Below are 23,492 nucleotides of genomic sequence, written 5' to 3'. Positions count from 1 at the left end.
CACACACACACACACACACACACACACACACACACACACACACACACACACACACACACACACACACACACACACACACACACACACACACACACACACACACACACACACACACACACACACCTTATCCAGAGATCACAGCGAAAACTCATTGTGTATGCTTTTATGTGAAATATAATGCAGTGGAATGCAGCGACATTATACAAGTAAGCACATGCAGACTCGCACACCTGAATGCTCCGAACAAAAAACTGTCTGTTAGAGCTCTTTTCTGGTGTTACAGTGACATTGTCTGTTTCAAATTACATATCATATCATTTGACATTTCAGTCAGCAGTTCATTTCTGTAATCAGTATGTGTTTGTCTTCCTTTTTTCACCTCAGCTATGTTAAATGTTTAAAAATACCAGCGATAAAAGCATCTTTATCAAACTTCCTGGGGCTGAGATATGGCTTTGAAAAACAGAGTTTAGTCCACCCGCCTTCCACGACCACATGACCAGAAAACACTGAATAGTCAACAAGGCTTTATCGAATCCAGATAAAACACTGGCTTTGGGAAACACAGCTGAAACGTTGATAAACCTTTTGATAAGTGGATCAAGTTTTTCCATGCCTGCTGCTTTTCTTTCCCTCTGAATGCGAGCGTTTTTCTTCTTCTCCCCGCCTGCATGTTGTCAGTGAGGTGGGATCGGAAAAGCCAGATGTGACTGCTGGAATCTGAAGAGTGACAAAAGGAGAGTGAAGGGGGCGGGGGTCCGGATCTCTGAGCATAATTCGCTCTTCACGTCGTCATTAAGACATCAAAGCGGCGGCAGAAGATACAGGGCTTTTCAGCGCGGGCACAAGTGCATTCTCGGGGAAGAAGAGTAACGAATGAGAGCGAAGAACGGGAGTGAAAAGAAAGGGAAGAGAGGGAAGAGGAGGAGGGATGTTGCGTGTTGAAGAACCAGCCTTCGGCTTTGATGATGGCGCAACAGCGAAGCAGCAAAAAAAAAAAGCAGACAAAAGTTTCTAAAACTTCAAAAGAAGCCTTTTTGTAGCGCAGGTCCGCTCTCTTTCTCCTTGATTCCTCCATTCTTTCCTCTCCCTCCTCTCTTCAAACATGTCTTTGCTAATTGCCAGACCCTGTTCTGCCCTTCACAGGCTCTCCACTCCTCTCAGGTCTATTCAGCAGGGGGGTTGTTACAGCAGGGAGGCCTAATAACCCGCCCTGGAGTGGAACAATGGAGCCTGCAGGGCCAGCGACAAAATCCCAGCCCTAATGAGAAAAGACTCCTTCAGCGAACAAGCGGGTCTGTCAATAGGCTGGCCCACTATTGAGCTACAGGGGGGGGGGGCACAGCGTGTGTGTGTGTGTGTGTGTGTGTGTGTGTGTGTCTGTGTTTAAGCAGGAGGTGCATCTGTCTTTGTCTGTGATAGAGACATACAGCAATAAATTATGAAATGAAAAAGAAATATCAAAGTGAGAAACAGGAAGAGAGTTGTGTGTTCATGTGCATGTGTGTCCGCGTTAGTGTGTGTGTTTGTGGGTGGGTGGGTGTGTGTGTCGCTACCTCCTGAGGGTAACAATAGTGAACAGGACAAATCCTCCAGACCGCATAATGGCCACTAAGCTGTCTATTCAGAAGTACACAGCTCCCCTGCTAACTGCTCTGATCAGACATGAATAACGACACCCATTCACCCTCCGGGTCGAGTCTTTCTTACTCTTTTTCTCCTCATTCATTTGTCTCTCTGTCTATCTGTCCTTCTATCTGTCTGTCTGTCTCTCTGTCTGTCTCTCTGTCTATCTATCCTTCTATATGTCTGTCTGTCTCTCTGTCTATCTATCCTTCTATCTGGCTGTCTGTCTCTCTGTCTATCTATCCTTCTATCTGGCTGTCTCTCTGTCTATCTATCCTTCTATCTGTCTGTCTGTCTGTCTGCATGGCATTATTGCCCAATATTAGTTTATCATTGAAATAAGTATTTTTCAACGGTAAAAAGTCCTTCTTAGTATTTTTCTTGGTCACAATTATCTACAGTAATATCCACATGAAAAGGATATTTATCAAAATATCCCTTTAATGGTTGTTGTACACCAATATGTGTAACGTCAGAAATGTAAAACATTGATATTGGCCTTAAAGTCTAAATTAAAGTCGGTTTATCTATCTGCTCCTCTCTGTGGTTGGGTGTTTGAGGAAGTTCCTGCCTCTCCCTCCTATTTCTTAATCCCTCTTCTCCTCTCCTCTTTCCTCTCCTCTCCACCTCTTCCTCCTCCCAATCATGTATGCATTGTGTGTGTGTGTGTGTGTGTGTGTGTGTGTGTGTGTGTGGTTTTGGAAGGGTTAACCCCTCTGCCGTGAGAATGCAGAGTCGTTGTAATTGCGTGTGAGGGGCCGGGAGTTATGCGGCGAAAGAGGTGGGGTGGGGGTTTTGGGTTGGTGGCGGGTGTTTGTTGCGTGAGGGGGTCCAGGAGGACACATCTCCCTTAAGACACACTCTCATGATGCCTTTCACATGTCTGAACTCTCGCTGCTGGATCAGTGCCTTGTGTTCTTCAGTGAGGACGTAGCTGGGGGGTCGCTCCACATCCTCCAAGTGGAAGTCTGATTGACAAGTTGTGCAGGCTGTGGCTATAATATGTCTCTGTTCTTACTGTTGGATGAACACTGAGGAGTTCAGTCTTAATTACATTAAACAAAGTGAGGAACTGAGATACTTTAAGGCAGCCCACATCCTCAAATACTAGTTCACATAGTCTTACTCTGGTTTGGGGACAGACTGTGTGCGCTTCGTGATACGAGTAGTAGAGCTCCAAATGACCCGTGTTACATTCTGCCACATTTGTTACTTATTATACTTATATTTTGTGCTTGGAGGATGCCCGAGAAGCCAAAACACACACAGGGAAGTAAAGTTACACCTGATATTAGCTATGGGAGAGTTGCTGTGGAAACCCAGAGAGAAAACACATTTGCTTTAGACTTTGAGAACAGCTGGCAGAAGAAGTTGAAGGCAAATTCCACCCTGAAACCGAATTTATAAAGAACAGGGAAGACGGACAGCAAGACAATACGAGATGCAGGAGTTGGATGACATCTTGTCAAAACCATGTTCATATTTGTGTTCACCGCAAACATCGTAGCATCAGAGACCCTCGAGTGAGAGGAGCTGGAAGATTTGGGAAGCTGAATTCAAGAGATTTCAAGCTTCAGGGAGAGAGATAAGCGTTTACACTCTCCGAAATCATAGGAAACGTGTTCATGACTTCTGCTTTAGGGTGGATTTCTCCTTCATAATGACCTCCTCCTGCTGACAGACAGATGGCATCTCGTACGGAGAATTGAAGTTAAAGCTAGCTGAGGGTATTTAAGACCCATTAGGGGTCTATGGGAGCTTGACTTGGCGCGCACACACACACACGCACACACACGCGCACACACACACACACACACACACACGCACACACAAATGTAAATGGAGCATGAAGACAAACAGAAGGTTGAAGAATGAAGACCTGAAAGATGCTTGAGAGAAAAGACATTGGCTGCTGGAGCGGGAGAAATACGACCACGGGGCAGTTGTGTGAGAGAGACAGAGAGAGAGAGAGAGAGAGAGAGAGAGAGAGAGAGTAAAGTAGGTAAGAGGGAGGACAAAGAGAAACAAACCTGAGAGAGAGTAGGTGTCATGGATGAAGAAGGAGGCAATGGGCTAGCCCCTCAGGAAGAGCACTGAAGCTGTGAAGTAAATTTTACTTTTCGTGGCCAAACAGTGGAATAATAAACTACCGTGTCAGGCGATGCCATCGGGCCCCAAAATAAATGTCTCCCATAGACACACAATGTGAAAGAGACGTCTATAAATAAGCAAGTAATTTTCTTTATTAAGGGAAAATCAACTTTTCCAGTATGAACACTTGAATAGCCCTTCTTTGTTATTTTCCTCTGGCTTTCTTGGCCTCGTAACGCTGAAGATCGCTGAGAGGATCCGGGTGATTTTATCTGAATTTGACGTTCGGAAGTTTTTGCTTCATGCACTGCTGAGCAAGCTTCATAGGAATAAACGGGGCGCCGCCTACTACGCTGTCCCCAGATGTCCTTGGTAGGATGTTTCTAACGATTAATGCTTCAGATGTTACGGAGGTTTGACAATGAAAATCAACCAATCGGTGTGGAGATAACTGTTTTCAGTGTTTGCTCTCTTTATGTCATGAAGTTTCAGTTTCCATATCCAGCAGATACACCTCTCTTGATCCCCGACGGTGCATTGGATATAAGCGTGACATCTCAACCTGTTTTTCCCTTTTTGTTCCCCCGACTCGTTGACGCCTTCAGACTGAAGCCAGGAAAAAACAAGAATCTTTATCCCTTTTCTTTCTCCGTGTCTCCGTCCTGTCCGTCGTCTTTTTCCATCTCTTTTTGCTTGAAGTGAAACGAGGCAGAACGAGAGGATGTGGGACAGACGGCCGTGAAATGGGGGCCGGGGCCTCCGAGGAGTGCGTGATTTTGTTCACATCTGTCTGAGATGTGTGTGTGTGTGTGTGTGTGTGCGTGTGAGTGAGTGAATGGAAAAATAACAACAACAAAAAGTCCTGTCCTGTCTCGTTGATATTTGCACATATACATCTCTGTGTATCTGTGAGTGTTTGTCTCAACTGGACGCAACACCGAGGCGGAAAACAGCTTTAGAAACCCGACTCGCTTTAGAAACCCTCCTGTTTGTAGCTCTACAATCCCTGCATGCTCTTTCATATGATCACACACACACACACACACACAATGTTGCCACAATAGGAGGACCAACATGAACGGAGCGGATCTCATGCAGAGCAGTATGAAATGAGTGTGATACAGAACACCGAAAAATGGAAACGTTTGCACACTCTGTTATGACCTCCTTGAACTGTTCACAAATTCATCAGTGGTTCCAGAAGTTATGCCTTCAAAAGTTGTATTTTCGAGGCGTCCCTGAGTGCTGCTCGTGCAAAGATGCTAGATGGGTGCCTTATGAATAATTCTTGCAGCACCATTGGCCTGTTCTTTTCTTTGTCACAATGCTTACAAAAAAATAATAAATAAACAAAGAACACATATTTAAAATACATCAATCGAAAACCAAAGAAATAAGCAGACAAATTCACTGCATTAGAAAACCTTCAGCAGTCAGAGGAAAAAGACCCAGTATGAGTGTGAGCTGTTTTCTGCATTTACGGTCTTATCAGTATCATAAATAAAAGCATTATTGTATCTTAAAATAAAACAAAGGTGAGGTATCCAGGTAAAATAAGAAAGAAGAAGGGAGAAACACTGGAGAGAAACTTGGGATTGGATTCAAGGCGAGTAAAGGCAACCCTATACTTCAAGAAGACGGGGCCCAAACCACTCAATGATTTATTTTTCATGTTCTGTAAATCATGAGTGAGACCCCCCCCCCCCCCCCTAAAAAAAAATCCCCCGCGAGGCCTCAAACCCTCAACTGAACACCAACCGAGCGGTTCCTGCAGATCAGCGAGCTGCTGTTCCAGGTTCCCTCCATGCATTTTTCTGCCATTAGTGAGAAAGTGCCGTGTGTGTAACATGAGCAGAAGTATCTTGCAGTAAAAACACTAAATCCACAACACACACACACACACACACACACGCACACAATCAGAATACAGCAAGACAGGCACAGCTGCCCTGGTGTATTCGTAAGAAGGTGGGTGAAGGGAGTTTGGGTTATTTGAGATTTTGTAGGCACTGTGCAATTACACACACTCATACATTTATGTGTGTGTGTGTGTGTGCTCATATGAAAGAGCGCGTGTATGACTCATACCAATTAGCCTGCAACCTTGGCCACCTCTACATCCTCTCCAGGCGAGGCACCAGATATCTAAATTAAAAACGGCGTAATGTGAGAACACAAAAACAGAGGAGGTATCAGGATGGAGGAACAGAGAGATGATGTCGGTCTGCAACCAGATCTGATGCGTTTTTGGCCGAAAGACAGCTGCAAGTCTCAGACATGCAGCGCAGTTAAATGGAGGGAGAATAAACCTGAATGGAGGAGTGTGATTTTCTGCTTCGACTGGGTGTAAAAAGCAGACTGGAGCAACAATTAAAAAAATCATTTAGTCTGCATGTAACATCACAGTGACTCGTCATGGCGTACGGGACTGAGCCGTGTGCTGTCAGGTTTGATTTTAGTTGAGTTTAGCATTGTTCATGGACTATGCCTGGAATAAAACCGCAGAGTTTAATTCAAGAAAATGTAGAACAGAATATGTTTTCGGAAAACAAGTCCTGTTTTGTGTATAGTTTCCATTTGTCAAGTTTTCATCTCGTGCTCCTATATTTCTATTTCAAGATTCATTACAAATCTGCCTGCTTGACGAACATAAATAAATAACGCACAAGCGCATTCATTCAAACTTACAGTGTGTCTACGTTATATTATAATATCTTTATCTGCTTCTCTTTTCCTCTTTGTTCTGCAATTATGGCCAGATGTCAGCTGCAGCGGCTGAGCTCTTAAATCACCACAAATCAACACACCAGTCACTTGTGTATGGACCTGAACACACGCACGCACGCACGCACGCACGCACACACACACGCACAGAAGTGTGTTGATGAACATTTTCAATAAAACTCAAAACCGCATTTTCACATTCACGTGCACTAAAAGCACACAACCGCTTCCTTCCGTCTTTCTCACGCACGGCGTTCCAAACTCCAGACACGCTCCCATTGTCACCACATCTGGTTTGAACTATACATTTTATTATCACTCACTCTTCTGAGAGGAGGGAAACAATTTCAAAATGTGAAGAGAAAAAAAAAAGAGAAGACTACGAAAGATAGACACCAGAGACAAAGAAGATCAAGAGAGAGAGAGAGCGAGTGGGAGGAAGTAATGAGAGCTCGCCTGGCGTTCAGTTTTTTGAAGGACATTGAGGTTCTTGGAGCAGTTTCACTTTACTGGTGGTCCCATAAATCTGCATAGACCTACGAATACATAGCCCTCAGATCAACAAGCACACACACACACACACACACACACACACACACACACAAACACACACACACACACACACACACACACACACCAACCTACATCCAATAAAAGAGCGAGTCTTTCTATTTTCCCCCGCCAAACAAAAGCCTGCCTTCACAAAAAAAACTCTCCATCACTTCACTGGGCAGCGGCACAGTGGATGTTTTACGGCAATCAAATGCTATTGCGTCCGGGGGGAAATGGGAAACTGGGAAAATATTATACATACAAATTAAAGCACGGCCAGAAAAAATTAGCTGGCCGACGGAGGAAGCAGGAATGAGATTGAGTGATAATAGGAAAAAGGTGTTAAAGACACGTTGGGTTAGAAATCGAGAGGGAGGGACGATAAGACGCAGGTGTGGGCTCATTACTGTGAAGCGGAGCGGCCATGGAATAATTACCACAGGACCACACAAGAGAGGAGAGGAGATGAAGGCAGACAGGAGGAGGAGGAGGAGGAGGAGAGATGGGAGGAGGCGAAGCAAAGCAAAGCAACAGAGAGAGAAACTCGGAACAGAAAACAAAACCAGCTGATGAACAACACGGCTTGGAAAATCATTGCCCATGCAGATTGTTCCAGCTATGAAAACACCGCTAACTGCCTCTCTGAGGAGATGGCGTGCCACGATTGCTGGCTTGAATTACAGGGAGAGAGGTCTGTGGAGGTTAACCTGGTGGAGCACAACGCATCTCTGGGTACCGTTTTGGCCGGTTTGCAGAACATGTAGCTTCTCATTCTCGTCCAGCTTGCCTTGCGCACGTTTTTCCGTGGCAAAAGTCACCTCGTCACCGTAAAAATATTTGTAAAGAATGAAATTAAATATTTTGTTTTCTGATGCCAATTTTGACCAGAATTAGTTATTTTCAGGGTTCTTTAATCAAAAAAATAGTTCCCTAAGGTTCCCATTCTGGTTCACGTCGGCGTCTATTTAGTCGCTGCTGTTGTGGACAACATCGTCGATTGTGTCAGAGAATCTTCCTCAGCAGAGTGTTTCCAGTTGTCATGGAACTGCCTGCAAGGGGACATGTTTTAAAGTCTAAAGTGGCAATGCTTAGGATTTCAGTCTTAGTTGTCTTGACGACACAGTAATAGGAAAGGTTGTTTACAGAACACAGCAAAACATACTATTGCAGTTTTAACAAAGACCATGTCCATAATTAGCCGTTTTCCATCATTCCGTGATCAACCGTGATCTGATTGTATGCTGCACATGGCGTGAGTCTGTGAACGGCAGAAGTGAAGGAGGCTGGATGGTGCATCCGGCAGCTCTTCATCCCACAGCAACATTTAAACTGACCCGCTGTCTTGTTTTGATGTACGATATCCGGCAGCGTTAAGCTCACCGTTAAGCTCACTGACAAACACGTTTAATTTCCTGTGACTACTGTATTTCATAATAAAAGTCAACTCCTGTTCCACCAGCTAAATGCTCTTAATGTGAAGCAGCAGCAGCAGGAGGAAATGTTCAGTATGCATTAGCTGTAACTTCATACAACAACTTTCCTGTGAATTTTGCAAATTTTTCATAATACTGCAAATATATAAATATAGCAACCCTTACATCAGTAGTCTACTGGCTCAATCGGCTATGGATGGTTACAAACAGACAGCTATTCGTATCTTTGAGAATCTTTTTGGACTTTGTTTTCCAGAAAGTTGAGTTTAAAAAATGATAAAGTCTCATAAAAAGTTAACTTTAAACAATAAAAATGACATTAGGTACACAATTGAACTGTCCAGAGCAGCTACTGTTGTACACCTTTACGACAATTACATTGTAATAAACTGTTTTATATTTACATTCTCTCTGTGTGTTTGTCAAAGAAGAAGATAAAGGATAAAAAGTATCCTTATTTTGCACGGTAAGGTACTGATTCCCAGTGACCAACGACAACTTATATGATACAATCCTGCTTTGCTCATGTGGGTCCACCCAACCCATTGTTTCTGAAGCATCTGTGTGAGCGCACACATGAAAGTGAATGAAAGGGACGGCGAATGAGCGCGAGCGAACGAGGGAGAGAGAGATAGAGAGATATAGAGAGAGGGAGGCAGCTGTCTGCTTGGATGACCTCAGCGGCAGCTGCCTCCCCCCCCCCCCTCCGCTCTGCTGCCCTCTGTATGCCAGCTCGCCTTTGAAGTCCGGGTCAGGGCCGATAAAGCTTTGGATCACTACCGATAATGATTACTGGAGAATAAAAGCGCACCCTTCACTGACGGGATGGAAAAGGTATTCATGCAACAACAAACGCAAACTTGAACAGAAACAGAAAATGTCCCTTCAGGGATTGTCTCATTAATGCTGTTTAGGCAACAATAATATCTCTAATACTCTCGATAACAAATTGTAGGTTTGTTAATCGCTGCAGACTCTGATGTCACAAATCGTTAACATAGAGTTCAAAGTTACATTAACAAAGAGTGCAAGAAAATGCACAACTTTGTCATTTTGTTTTCCATCAGCTGAAAGATGTCCAGTTGTTCATGATCAGTAAAATACAGTAAATATCAGCCGGTGATATCGGTAATGGAGCATTTTACTCAAGGCCGTCTTTGAAGTGCCGACGGCGGGCAGAGAGAGGTGCTTTAGTCAGACTCTCTGGAACGCTGGAACCTGACAAACATACACACACACACACACACACACACACAAAGAGCGGCATGTAGACAAACACATGGAATGAGATGCACACACACACACACACACACACGGAGGGGTGTAGAGACACTGTAGCACACAGACACACTGTCTTCCCTCCAGGTATTTTGTTTACATGAATAGTAGTTGAGGGAAGCAGCTATTTGAGTCCCGGTATAGAAAGAAACACACGCGTATTTGAGCAGGAAGGTCATCGGAGTGCATCGAGTCACAGACTACAGCCACCACATGACAACTTGTAGTTTGTAAAACTGAGACAAACAAATGAGGATCGAAAGTGCTGCAGGAATGATGTTTTTAAGGCAAACCCCCGATTACAGCACCACACTGATTCCCTCGACATGAAGCCTTTGGGATGTTTCTATTAGATCTGATTAAAAATAATCTCTAACTAACAGAGGACCGCGGGAGCAAGACCTCGAACTTATGATACTGAATGAACATCCCTTTTAGGATTTTTTTTTGAAGCATGACTGCAATCACCAGAAGTAAAAAGCTAACGTTAGGCTACAAACGAAGTACGTCACGTGACTTCACGCCAACTTCCACTCAATGCACACTTTGTCCCTGCGCTCTATGAACACCCAGAGAGACTGACAACTGACTCAGCGTTCTGGATGCAAAGTTGGAAAAATAGTTATGCAGAAAAAAAAGATAACAATGTGTCTTTTGTAGAGTCACGCCGGCATGACATTTCATATTACACTCACACACAAGGTCCTACACACAAACAAAAGCATCTTCTTTAACAAATGCCTCGTTCATACAGGTACGCACAAACACAAAAATGTGGTCTCACACAGACACGCATGCATGCACGCGCACAAACACACACACACACACACACACACACACACACACACACACACACACACACACACACGCACACGCGCACACAGCCATGCTTCATTGTCTGGGGAACCACACAGACTTGATTACTGTATAATGGCCCCACCAACCTAACCTGGCTAATTATGTCCTAGAAACTCCCACAGCGGAGTGAATGGATGCAAACAAGCATGTCAAAAGTAAAGAAAGACCAAAAGAAAAGAAAAATAAAGACTGAAGTATCTTGTGTAATGAAGGAGAGAAGATGTGGGTACATTGGACCAAATGCAAACTTAAATGAATGGGAAGAAAGCGAGGGAATGATAGAAATAAAAGAGCAACGTCTTGTGCTTCTGTCATCATACGAACACACATAAACACTCGCAAAAAATTACACAACCCCACACTGCTTCAACAAAAGACTCACGTCTTCCTCCAAATCAAGTTCTGAGTGTGACTGATTTAGTGAGAGATTTAGTAAGATTTATGAAAGGTACTTAGTTGAATTATGTTTGAAAGATGTTCTCCAAGCGCATAACTCCAGGAAAAACTCATCTTCATTGAAGTTGTTTGATAGCTCATAAGTAATGTAGTGAGTTAAGCTGAATGTTGTCTCGCGTCACTGCTTACCTATAACGATGAGCGTGTAGTTGATGTTCACGCTGCCAAACCCGTTGGTAGCCTTACAGATGTACGTGCCCGCGTCCTCAGTCTCCACCTCTTTGATGCGCAGGCCGTGCTGCAGCACCCGGAAGCGCGTCCAGCCGCTGTGGATATTGCGGCCGTCCTTGGTCCACATGATGAGCGGCGGGGGGTCGCCCTCCACGGGGCAGGGCAGCTTCATGGTGCGACCCAGACGGATGCTCTGCCGGTGGGCCACCCGCTCTGACACCCTGGGTGGACCTTGAGCGTGGCAGAGGGAAGGGAGAGTAATTGAGATTAGGAAATAAATAAGGATCTCCCCCAATCAGTGTTGTTACACAAAGTGTACCAAGTCAGGTTACAGAAAATGTAAACAACCAGGTTACTTGAGTGCATGCAAACCTATTATAATGAAACGTTTGGTTGTTTTTGGTTTACAGCAGCAGAAATATCTAGTTGTCTAATCTATATCTAGAACTGGGGATCACCGAGTAGTTATTAAGGGAATCGGCAGAGCTCAAATATGTTCCTGGCTAGGATGATACCAGCCTGTATTTAGGCTCATTTTATAAAGAACTGCAACTGTGAAATGTCAAAGAATTGTGAAAAAAATCTGAATATCAAAATAGTAGAGATTTTCTATTTTCATACTTTAAAAAGGGGGAACCTGGACGTGGTAACCAGATAAATGCACGGTGCAAAATGTTTTAGTAAGTGTGGGTGGCCTGCATCTCACCAGCACAGGCTGGTCTCATCCAGCGTTCATAGCCATAAGGATTTCATAAAATCATGAACGTGGAAGGAATGGAACCAACACACACATCTTCCATCCAAGAGACCGTAACTTGATGTGTGACAAGTACATCTTTTCCTCAACCTGAATAAGCAGTTTTGTTGTCGAAAACCTAACTGGGAATTTTCCTGTGTAGACGGAGACGGAGGAAGAGCGGAAACTGACATGCGGTTGCTGGCTTTCGGAGGGAAATGCGTGAAAAATGAGGAGTGAACTTTTCATAAGATATCATACGAGCCGTTGTATGAGGACACGTTGAGCAGGGTTTTGAGGGATGGAGGCATTTTGAAAGAATCCGGCGCGTTACCAGCTTTAGGATCAAGGTTCGGAGGCCTATTCTTCATCCACACTCTCTTCTTTTCACCGCTAGTCTCAGAACCAAAGAAGCCTCCCAATATGGCATTTAACACACAATAATTATCCTTCGACCTTTAAGAAGTTTATAACGGCTTGGCTTAACATTGACATTTTATCACAGACAACAATGGAGTCCTCAGGGAGCAAACACAAAGCCAAGCTAATATCAACCGAGATGCCGTGTCGAGACATAAAATCAGGCGTGACCTTGACCGCTCAGTAGCCGGTCTACTGTGAAACTGCACACTAGGAAAACAGAGGGAGGTGAGGGAGCCGGCTGATTGACTGGGAAAGGTTGGAGGAAATTGTGGGGAGAAGTAGGGGGTGAGAGAGAAAGAGAGGAAGGAAGGAAGGTAAGAAGAGAAGAAGGGAGGGAATGAGGGAGAATGGAATTTAAGGGAGTAAGTCTGAGGAGAGAAAGGGGATGAAATACGGCCGAATAGGGGAGCGGTACAAAGAAAGACAAACAGGAAGATAGAGAGATGGAAGCAGGAGGAGGTTTAGGAGTTAGCAAGGGTCAGTGCAAAGTGTGCATCTCTCCTCATTACTCCTCCTGGCTTCAAACAATACCCTCCAAATATAGCAATAACAACACATGACAGGCCACCATGTAGCGAACAAAGTGTCTGAACGGACGACAAAAGCCAATTGTATGGAAAAACATCAGAAAACAACCCACTTCAGGTCACGATTGAAAGGACAAAGGGCTGGTTTGATTTGAACAATGCGCCTGATAACGGCTTATCTCGAAGAATACACATGGTCTGATAAAGATTAGAAACATATCACCTCAAATATAAACACGTGAGGTGAGTTTAATTTATTGCCCCCTTTTGTCTGGTACTTTCTTATCACAGGGAGCTAACACAGCCTGGTACCTTTTAATTTGCCCTTGTGAAAAAAAAAAAAAAAAAAAAAAAAAGGGTTTGAAAAAAACAGTTGTAGATTTGTACTAATTTGTTCTACCGCAACCACCACGGCTTCACAGGAGCGTGTGGCTGGCTGCCTTCCTAAAGGGCTTTTCAGACTTCAGAGAAAGACCTCACATCGTCGGCCAGCTCGTCGACTGTCACCAAAACAAAACGAGGAGCGTGATTTATTCCTCCGGGGTGCGGCTGTAGATGTCGGAGGTGAATATGCGCGGTTGAGTGGAGTCGCATACGTGAAGCTGTTACAGGGGTCTTCTAGCCGAGAGCGGGAGGTGGACACAATGATGGATGGACAGAGGTGAAATGTGTGAAAAAGACATTAGTCACACAACGGGTATTCACAGGAGCCTCTCCTCCTCCTCCTCCTCCTCCTCCTCCTCCTCCTCCTCCTCCTCCTCCCTCCTCCTCCTCCCTCCCTCCCTCCATCCTCCTCGCTCCTGGACGGGGAATGTGTTCGCTCAGATGTATGGCTTTCTCATCAGGGGCCCGACAGCTCGCTCCTTCTCCTTTTCATGCTCCACCGCTTTCTTTCTCTTCTTCTCTCTCTCCTCTTTTTTTTTTACATACTGTATATCTCCCTCTATAATCCTCCTTTTCTCTCGGTTTCTTTCGTTCTCTCGGCCGTTTGTCCCACCTTCACGATCGTTTTCCTTATCTAAATACTGTGTTCATATTTTTTCTTTCTCTATATTTCTTTCGTCTGCTCTTTTCTTCCTCCAACAGATTGAAATCTCATTCCCTTGAACTCGCACTACTCCCCAGCTACCTCTCTCTTTCTTACCCTTAACCCCTCGCTTCCCGATACTACCTCCACTTCTCCTTTGTCATCACTCGTTTCCCCTCTCTCTATTTTGCTCTCTTACTCCCTGCTCTCTCTCTCTCTCTCTCTCACTCTCTCACTCTTCTCTTTCATCAGACTCCTTCCCACCATCCTCTCCGCTGAGTGCAGTTTCCCTTCTTCCTCTCCCGTGTGATTGAATGGTCTCCTGCCCTTTTCAGATCTGCGTGCACACACAACTTCCACGGTTTCTTGCCCAGAGGACCGCGGGAGCAAGACCTCGAACTGAACCTCTCAACTTTCGTCAGTTAACCTCTCTTACGTCTACCTCCCCCCTTTTCTTCCCCTACTCCCTCTCTCCCCTATGAAGGGAACACAGAGGAGGTCTCCTCTCCTCACTTCCTCCTTCCCCCTCCCCATCGTCCTCCCCCTCTTCCACGGTCGATGACCGAAGTAAAGTCTTTTTAAATCTGTCTCTAGGGGTGAAACTGAAGTGAGTAAAAAAGCTTTTCTTCTCTTTCACGAGACACAAGGTCAGTGTGTGTGTGTGTCTTTACACATGTGTGGGTCCTTTTTTTGCATTAATGCGCTGCTACATTATTTGCTGCACAGTTTGTCAAATAAAGCTAATATCTTTGTGCTTGTGGATCTTTGTATATTCATGTACCGCCGGTGTCTGTATGTGTGTGTGGAAAGGATAATAAAATTAATTTTAAACAGGCCTTTAAACATTGGTCTGTTTAGTCCATTTGGGGCTTTACGATGCTCCCTTGCCTGCAACTGGCTCCTCAAGACAATCTAAAGCCCCTTGAAGATTGTTTGTCTGCCTCCAGACACACATAAACACACGCCATGCACGCCCTCCCTCTCTTTCTCCTCACATGCAGGGAGTGTGTAGGTAAGTTGGGGCGTGTACGTCTGGTATTCTGGAGCCAGCCAATGGGAAAACACAGCCCAGGTCAGAAACACACTACTCCCACAGAGGCCGAACCCTTCCAGCTCAGAGCTGCACATCCTCTGCAAGGATGGTAGCTGAAGGCCAAATAAAGCAGAGCAGAAATCAGTTCATACATTCTGTTCTTGTCCGGGCTACTCCCAAAAACAACGGCAAATGCACTGCTTAAAAGGGCACGTTTGACTGAAATATTCTTGAGAATTAGATTACGGGATTAATACTACTATCTTAAAATAGTCTGTTCAGTATGAAGCTGTAGCCTTAAAACACTCCCCTCATATATTGATAATGCATAAAGAAAAGAAGTTCCTATAACAGATTTTTTTAAAACTATTATTACTTTATGTCTTACTTATATACGTTTGTGAGTTCCTATAATTTGGTGGCTTGGGAGGATGCAAACAGGAAGTACCATGCTAGTTAGCTGTGGGCAACTTGAGCCTGTACAACTTGAGCCTGTTTTCTTGGACAGTTTGTTTAAATTTTTCGCAAATTGGCACCATTAAAAGAATGCGGAGTCAGATAGTGGTTTCTGTTTGCGGTGTACGTATCTGTACCTATCTGTCTGTATCTATCTTTGATTGGATTACTTTGATACCGAAGAAACTCAACGATTCTCAGACAAGTTCTGGAGTTATGAGGAGCGTCTTTTGTCTATTATCTCTAAGCGGATTCATGAACATCTGATAAGTGTACTTTAATGATCTAAAATCATTCAGATCAGATCTGACTGAGTAATGACTGTCTCTCTCATCTACATTCTTCTCTCCAGACATCGGTTCTGGTTCTCGTCGTCACACTCAAGTGAAGACAGACTGTTTTTGTTGTTTTGGCCAACAAGTACTGGTACACCTTTGCCTTTTTACACGCTAACATTAGCGGATAATACGACACAGTCGAGTTTAGCATGAACTCAGTTTGAGCATGTGTTTCCTTTGGTTCTCTGCTCTACACACTTCTTGCCCAGCGCTGTTTGTTTAAATCAGAATCGATAATGATTTTTCACGGACATTGAAACAGAGTTGAATTTTCTTGGATGAAAAATAATCAATGCCATAACTGATTTGTAACGATTTTACAGAAATATTGACACCTACTCTCCTTTTGCCATGAAAACAAAGCATCCAAATACTTTTTTTATGTTACTCAATTTCTGTGTATCATATTTTGGCAGCGTGCTACAGCCGGGACGGCCCTTTATGTTTTTGAGAGCTCGCTTTTTAATGCCCTTAACGTTCCACTGGTCTTAGAGTCAGATGGGTCTGCAGAGTCCTACACAACGTTATTGTTGGCAGGGAAGCAAGACTGGAGAGAGAGGGGAGAGCCGAGGAATGCGTTTGATGGAGGGCACTTAACAGCGGGACGCAGCGTTGCTGTACAGTACTGCGCAATGTAGAGGTGTCTCTGTGTGTGTGTGTATGTGTGTGTGTGTGTGTATGTGTCTGTGTGTCTGTGTGTCGGTTTGTCTATGTGTCTGTGTGTCTGTGTGTCTATGTGTCTGTGTGTCTATGTGTCTATGTGTCTATGTGTCTGTGTGTCTATGTGTCTGTGTGTCTATGTGTCTGTGTGTTTATGTGTCTGTGTGTCTATGTGTCTGTGTGTCTATTTGTCTGTGTGTCTGTATGTCTGTGTGTCTGTGTGTCTATGTGTCTGTGTGTTTATGTGTCTGTGTGTCTATTTGTCTGTGTGTCTGTATGTCTGTGTGTCTGTGTGTCTATGTGTCTGTGTGTTTATGTGTCTGTGTGTCTATGTGTCTGTGTGTCAGTTTGTCTATGTGTCTTTGTGTCTGTGTGCATATGTGTCTGTGTGCGTATGTGTCTGTGTGTCTATGTGTCTGTGTGTCTATGTGTCTGTGTGTCTGTGTGTCTATGTGTCTGTGTGTCTATGTGTCTATGTGTCTGTGTGTCTATGTGTCTATGTGTCTGTGCGTCTATGTGTCTATGTGTCTATGTGTCGGTTTGTCTGAGTCTGTGTGTCTATGTGTCTGTGTGTATGTGTCTATGTGTCTATGTGTCTGTGTGTCTATGTGTCTGTGTGTCTATGTGTCTGTGTGTCTGTGTGTGTGTGTCTGTGTGTCTGTGCGTCTGTGCGTCTGTGCGTCTGTGTGTCTATGTGTCTGTGTGTCTATGTGTCTGTGTGTCTATGTGTCTGTGTGTCTATGTGTCTGTGCGTCTGTGCGTCTATGTGTCTGTGTGTCTATGTGTCTATGTGTCTGTGCGTCTGTGTGTCTGTGTGTGTATGTGTCTGTGTGTCTATGTGTCTGTGTGTCTGTGTGTCTGTGTGTGTATGTGTCTATGTGTCTGTGTGTCTGTGTGTCTGTGTGTCTATGTGTCTGTGTGTCTGTGTGTCTATGTGTCTATGTGTCTGTGTGTCTGTGTGTCTATGTGTCTGTGTGTCTGTGTGTCTATGTGTCTATGTGTCTGTGTGTCTATGTGTCTTTGTGTCTGTGTGCATATGTGTCTGTGTGCGTATGTGTCTGTGTGTCTATTACTTTCAGTAAATCCCTGTAATCCCAAGCTGTTATGTTTTTTAATTCTCTTTACAAGCCTGAATCCTGTTATTATGTCAATACTCTCTCAATCGATTATGGGATGGGATTGAACGCTGCGTGGCGCCACATAAGCTGAATGAAGGTCATATTTTCATCACACTGCTGCTGCTGCGACTGATTTGACCCTGATCGTCTCTTCTTGCACACACTCTCACACATTCAGGCCTTTCTTTGGCCCGAGGCAACAGGCAGACTGATGGGTACACATTAAGTTGTCTTCTTCCGCTACACGCACACGCACCCGCACACACACACACACACACACACACAAACAGATACACTTTCTCGTTCTGACCTAGTCACTTCCACCCCAACAATAGGACAACTGCTGCTTTACTCTGTCCTGACAGCTAACACTAGGCCTGAGGCTGGGGAGGATACACAGACACATCATTGAAGGGCTACATGACACACACACACACACACACACACACACACACACACACACACACACACTTATACACATACAATCTAAGGCTTACACTTGTCTAACGCACGCACACTAAGGAAAATCACACGGCGGCCTCAAACACTTTGAGGAATCTGAGTGGTCGGTACGGCAACCTGATCCTCTGAGCGACACACACACACACACACACACACACACACACACACACACACACACGCATGCACACACACAAATAGGTGTGAAACCTTCTGTTAATCCCCTTTTCCTCTTAATGTCTAGATATTTAAAGGCCTGACAATAGAAATGTGATTTGTTCTCTCGCTCTTACGTTCTCTCTCTCTTTTTACTTTCCCCACCTCCTTCTCTCCGTCCGCTCCTTTCATGGCATCTTTACTAATAGCTGGTTGTATTGTTTTACCTTTCCCCTCTCCTGGCTGCTGCACCTGTCTGCTTTTCACTGGTGGAAAAGAAAGAACTTTCCACAATCGGGACTAATCCTTTGAGAATATTTAAACTCAAAGATTTCCTTCAACCTAATAACTTAGAAATAACACCTCACACACAAAGCTGGATATAACATTACTATACATTTCATTTTAATGTGCAGAAACCAGCGGTGTGAGGTACAAAATCAACCAGAGACCTTTTCCTGTTGGGTTTAGACTTGTCGAGAGTAATACATTTTGCTCGGCTTAAGACCTAAAAACTAAAGCAAGCAATGAATCATTTTAATGACACACCCAACCCAAATTAACGGAGAAAAGATTTCTGAAGATGATTAATTCGACTAGCTCGAGGGAAAAGGAAATCATGGAAACAATCTGAACAATATTAAGCCCCTATGAAATTAAGAATAAATTGTGTGTCATTATAGAAGAGTGGTTTTCTTGTGTTATTACTATTAGAACAGTCTTATTTATGACTCAGTATCTGTCATGGCAAAATAGTAAACACACTAAAATGCAATTTTTTTTCTTCAGTGGTCTGCCAAGGAACATGTTGACAAAGCACTGGAAATAAGTCTCCGGGCCAGGCTCCACTCCTCTTGACATCTTGATGAACTGTTGACTAACGTCTAACAGGAATCACCTTTATAAACCTCCACGTTCATCCTCCCTCCTGTTTGTGTCCAGCGGGTTGCATAGACCACGGTTCATTCATACAGAAACATCAAGTGCAAATGTTTTTCAAAAAACTCCAATTCCTGAAAGAACATCGACCTGTGAAACCTGCGTTACGAGTTCCCCAAAAGTAAACACGCTGCTGGTTTGATCCCGGTGAGGAGAGGACGGACGATACCTGGGCCATGGGGAAAAAGTGAGTGAGGCTTTTGAGGAAAACAGAGACCAAGAACATCAAGTTCTGCTAACCGCCAAAAACCGGAGGGGCGGTTTGAACCGAGAACATTCTTTTAAAAGCTTATAAAAGAGCTTTACAGAAACCACATCATGCACGGTACGCACTTGTGAGAGTGTGTGTGAGCGTAATAACAACTTGTTCTCATTATTTAAATGCAGATTAAGGAAAGTGAAGAAAGTACAGTGAGGGAAGAAGAAGAAGAAGAAGCTGCCTACTAACATTTGAGGATTTACAGGTGAAGTGCAGAACAAGAAAGTAACATTTTAATGAGTACCTTGTGTGAAAACCGAAACAGAATCTACTTTGCTCTTGATAACCTTGCGTTGCTTTACAGTCTGTGAGACTGGAGAAAAAAAGGAAAAAAAAGATTGACAGCGCTAGAGACATCCTAAACGGTCCATTAACAACTCGCAGTCATGACTTGTTGAAAACCGATCTGGTAGCCGCTCGAGAACCAAAACACAAAATGAGTTTTTTTTCTCTGTTATTTCTGACGGGGGGGGGGGGGGAGCATATTAAAACGTCCCACCGGTCTCCTGGGATGACAGAGTGTCTCCGCAACGTCTCCGTGATGAGGTTTGTTTTACATTACGGATCATGTTCACTCTCACTGTATTCACTTGTTAGATCTCAACTCTCTGAACCACGCATGCTGTAGAAAGAGAGGACTGTCGTCTCTTTCATTTTTGTAACAGATGAGGGGATTTGTTTTCGCAAGATTTTCGTCTCACCTTGTTCAGATAATAAACTATTATTGGCATAATAGGGGATTAGAGCTTCCGGGGGGGGGGAAGCAGGCCATCTTCAGGGCTGAAAGTAGGTCAAAGGCCACAAGTACTAGTTCAGTGTATGGAGGCTGGGGACTCAGTTACATTATAGTGCAAAAAAAGACCTGCAACAGACTGGGAGCCGACTCTCCACCGCCAGTTACAGAGGAAGATGACCGTATTCTCAGTTTACCTTCACCCTGAGTCACGTTTAACATATAGACTCTCAGAAATGAGTAGATAATCTGTGGGGGGGGTTTCAATCAATGCAGCGGTCGCTTATATAACTCCAAAATCAAGATTTCAGATCTACACTTACACTTACACTTTTTGGTACTTTGTTTTAAGTGCTAAACATTGTTTTTTACAAAGAGAGAATATTCAGACATGCAGATATGGAAACAGCTTCCCCGTTTCACTCGAGCCAACCTTCCCCTGTGACCGTAAAAGTCAGACTGCGAAGTCTCTCCCTGACACTGCGGCGGTGGCGGGCAGGTGTCGCGAGTTGTATGTGAGGAATCTGAGGTCGGGGTCCATTTACTCATTCTGTCAAAGTCAGGTTGCAGTCACCATCAGTACACCCAACTGAGAGCAATGACCCCGCGAACCAAAGTCCAATTACAGCCACCTTTGGTGGTAAACGTATCTCAACGACATGCCCACCGTAGAACAATCATCTGTATAGAGTGTGCGCGTATCAGCTAGTGTGTGTGTGGTGTGTCTTTCGTGTGTGTCTGCAGAGCGCCTCGTGCCTTACGGATAAGGCAAGACATAGTTGCCGCAAGATAAGAAACAGTTAACACTCCCGAGTGTGTGTGATTGTTTGTGTGTGTGGGAAGCAAACCGGCGTCCTCGACCTGACTTTTATCAGCCTTTTGGAGGCAGACACTGTTACTCATTAACAACAGTGATAGCACACACACACACACACATGCACACACGCACACACACACACACACACACACACACACACACACACACACACGGTACCACCACCTGCTGTGGTCCACTTTAGTGATAAAGAGGTGAATATTTGCTGAAACTATTGACATAACCCATATAAAGATGGAGACATGGTACAATGGCGAGAGAGAGTCGGGCTTCATAAACAGCTTGATAGGTGTATTTGACTTCCGGGCAGTTACATAATTGCAGATAAGATATAAAAGGGTCGAATACAAGGAGGTGACTCTGGAAGGCCAGAACAACAAACACCTTTACTCAAATCTAACAAGTTACATTAATTCCTCCAATGAATAATTAGTGCTTTACATTAGAAATATACTCTTTATTTAAGGTAACTGGCACAGTGTTCGTTCGGAGCGGGCCCGATTGCTTGGCACCCAGAGGTGCAGCTTTATCGTCGAGAAACTCTCATTGCTCGTGGACGTCAGGAGATTGAAGGAGAGCTTGTTTAGCAACGTTAGTTCACCCAGCAGCAGCAACATTCAGTCTGCACAGCCCTGAAGCTCCGCCCCCACCGCCGCTGCTCTCGCTTGTTTATTCGCCTGTCGAAAGTACACCGGCTTCGACGCTGCACGTCCTCGCGTCCTCAGCAGTTAAGAGATTTCATGCTTTACAGTTAGATCTACTAGAGTTTGGACATTTGGCATCAAGTAAATACAAACAAAATGCTAAAATCACGACTTGATTGAAGACCCGTCTCACGTTCTAATGTGAACGTTGATAAGCAGCTTCGTGTAACTTTCACTTTACACCCACGTTTGGCAACGTTTTCAAGCAATACTCATTGGCTCATCATCTGAAGAAACTTTGCTTTGAGCTCAAATTGGCTTTTAATTCTGCTACTTTGACCTTGGTTTCCTGTGTTTATGACATAGTAACTTCATTTAATTATGCCTTTACATTCTATAATTAAAGTAAGTAAAACTTTATGGCACTTTTGAATAAATAATTACACTAAACAAAAGCAGGCGGAAATGAGGACAACAGTTCAAATGAAGAAACGTATCCTTCAAACACGCACTCAAGCTGCATGTGATGATTCAGTATTGTTCTGTCTTCCTCCTGGATGTCCTCCTCCTCCTCCACCTCCTCCTCCACCTGTGTGTTTTCTGCTTCATTTGGTGGAGAGTCAGACATTCCAAGCATGCACATAACACACACACACACACACACACACACACACACACACATACACACATTCCACACCAATCCTCAGCCGTGACTAAGTCCATTTGTTCAGCTCAGGTCACTGTCTCCATTTAGGTTACTGTGTGTGTGTGTGTGTGTGTGTGTGTGTGTGTGTGTGTGCGTGTGTGCGTGTGTGTGTGTGCGTGTCTGTGTCTGTGTGCATGTTCTCAACCTAGATCCCTTTTTTCTAATGGCTCCATGCTGATTGACATCTTAATGTCTCCAAGTCTTACGTAAAAGGAAAATAAAAAGCGCTAATTGAAGAAGACAAAAATACATCCGACTTACACAAACCTCAAAGTTGTGACATTGAACCTTTAATCATACAACAGTGCTTCATATCAATCTCTGTTCAACATTGGATCGAGCCTGCACACTGGCATCGTGTGCACGCAAGTAAAATAGTCAACTGAATGCGGCTGAGGGGGAGCCTCTGCACAGGTATGTTAAAAGTAAGACTCAGTTTCGCCCTCTGTGATCGATCTGATCGGTTATCAAATCGTGTTATTGCAGTGCTCGAACATTTTCACGCCGAGCATGTTGATAGACATGTCTGAGAGCTACACAGTCGATTAAATCTCATATTTGGGAGGCGCGGTTCTCACTTCACTGTTACCAATAGACTACAAGGCCGATGAACTGTCTCACTTCTACAGACCTGGCACGTCGCTGCGTAAAGTGGGCGCGCTTGTTGGATTGTCGATTTCCGAATGCTATAAAGAAACATTGCGTCAAGTCCAAATAATAACCTCCACATCAAAAAGGGTGACGGGGGAAGTAGACTTACAGTAAGACTCATCATGCCCGTACAATGCTTTTGGGAAACAAGGCCCAACAAAAGGTTTGTCAAGAGGCCTGCTTTCACTCACCAGCTTATGTGAAGTAGAAGTACTAATATCCACTGGTTGAATCATTACATGTGAGAAGAGGGTGAGGCAGGAACTGCACCTGGGAAGTGCTGATTGATAGTGGACACGCACACACACACACACACACACAATCCCAGAATACAACGTGAAATTAATCAGTCAGCATGTCACTTGTAACACTTGTGTCAGTGTGGACTAATCTCTAGTCTCGTCATGTTTTCTTCCTCTTTTGTCCTCGTTTTCCTCTCATCTGTCTGCAGAAATGTGTTAGTCAGAAACTGTTCAATTGTAATTGTAAAACAAGCAATATTGCTTTGTGCAGCAGCGTGGGCGGGGGCGGGGCTTCAGGGCCTTCACAGGCCGAGGCTTAAATATATCATACCTCATATTCTATACACTGTTAATACTGTAC

The 23,492-nt window shown here is 44.2% G+C and overlaps 1 protein-coding gene across 1 annotated transcript in view; it reads right to left on the bottom strand.

Annotated features, from left to right (window-relative positions):
* The window catches only part of fgfrl1a (fibroblast growth factor receptor like 1a), a 65,352-nt gene that overhangs the window by 28,954 nt on the left and 12,906 nt on the right, over window positions 1–23,492 (bottom strand). The window contains exon 3 of the mRNA XM_034544343.1: window positions 11,148–11,420. Coding sequence (XP_034400234.1) covers window positions 11,148–11,420 — 273 coding nt within the window. The remainder of the gene's footprint in view (window positions 1–11,147; window positions 11,421–23,492) is intronic.

The sequence above is a fragment of the Cyclopterus lumpus genome, chromosome 10 (genome assembly GCF_009769545.1).
Source record: "Cyclopterus lumpus isolate fCycLum1 chromosome 10, fCycLum1.pri, whole genome shotgun sequence".
Taxonomy (NCBI): Eukaryota; Metazoa; Chordata; class Actinopteri; order Perciformes; family Cyclopteridae; genus Cyclopterus; species Cyclopterus lumpus.
Note: the sequence above shows the minus strand (reverse complement) of the source record. Positions and strands in the feature narration are given on the sequence as shown.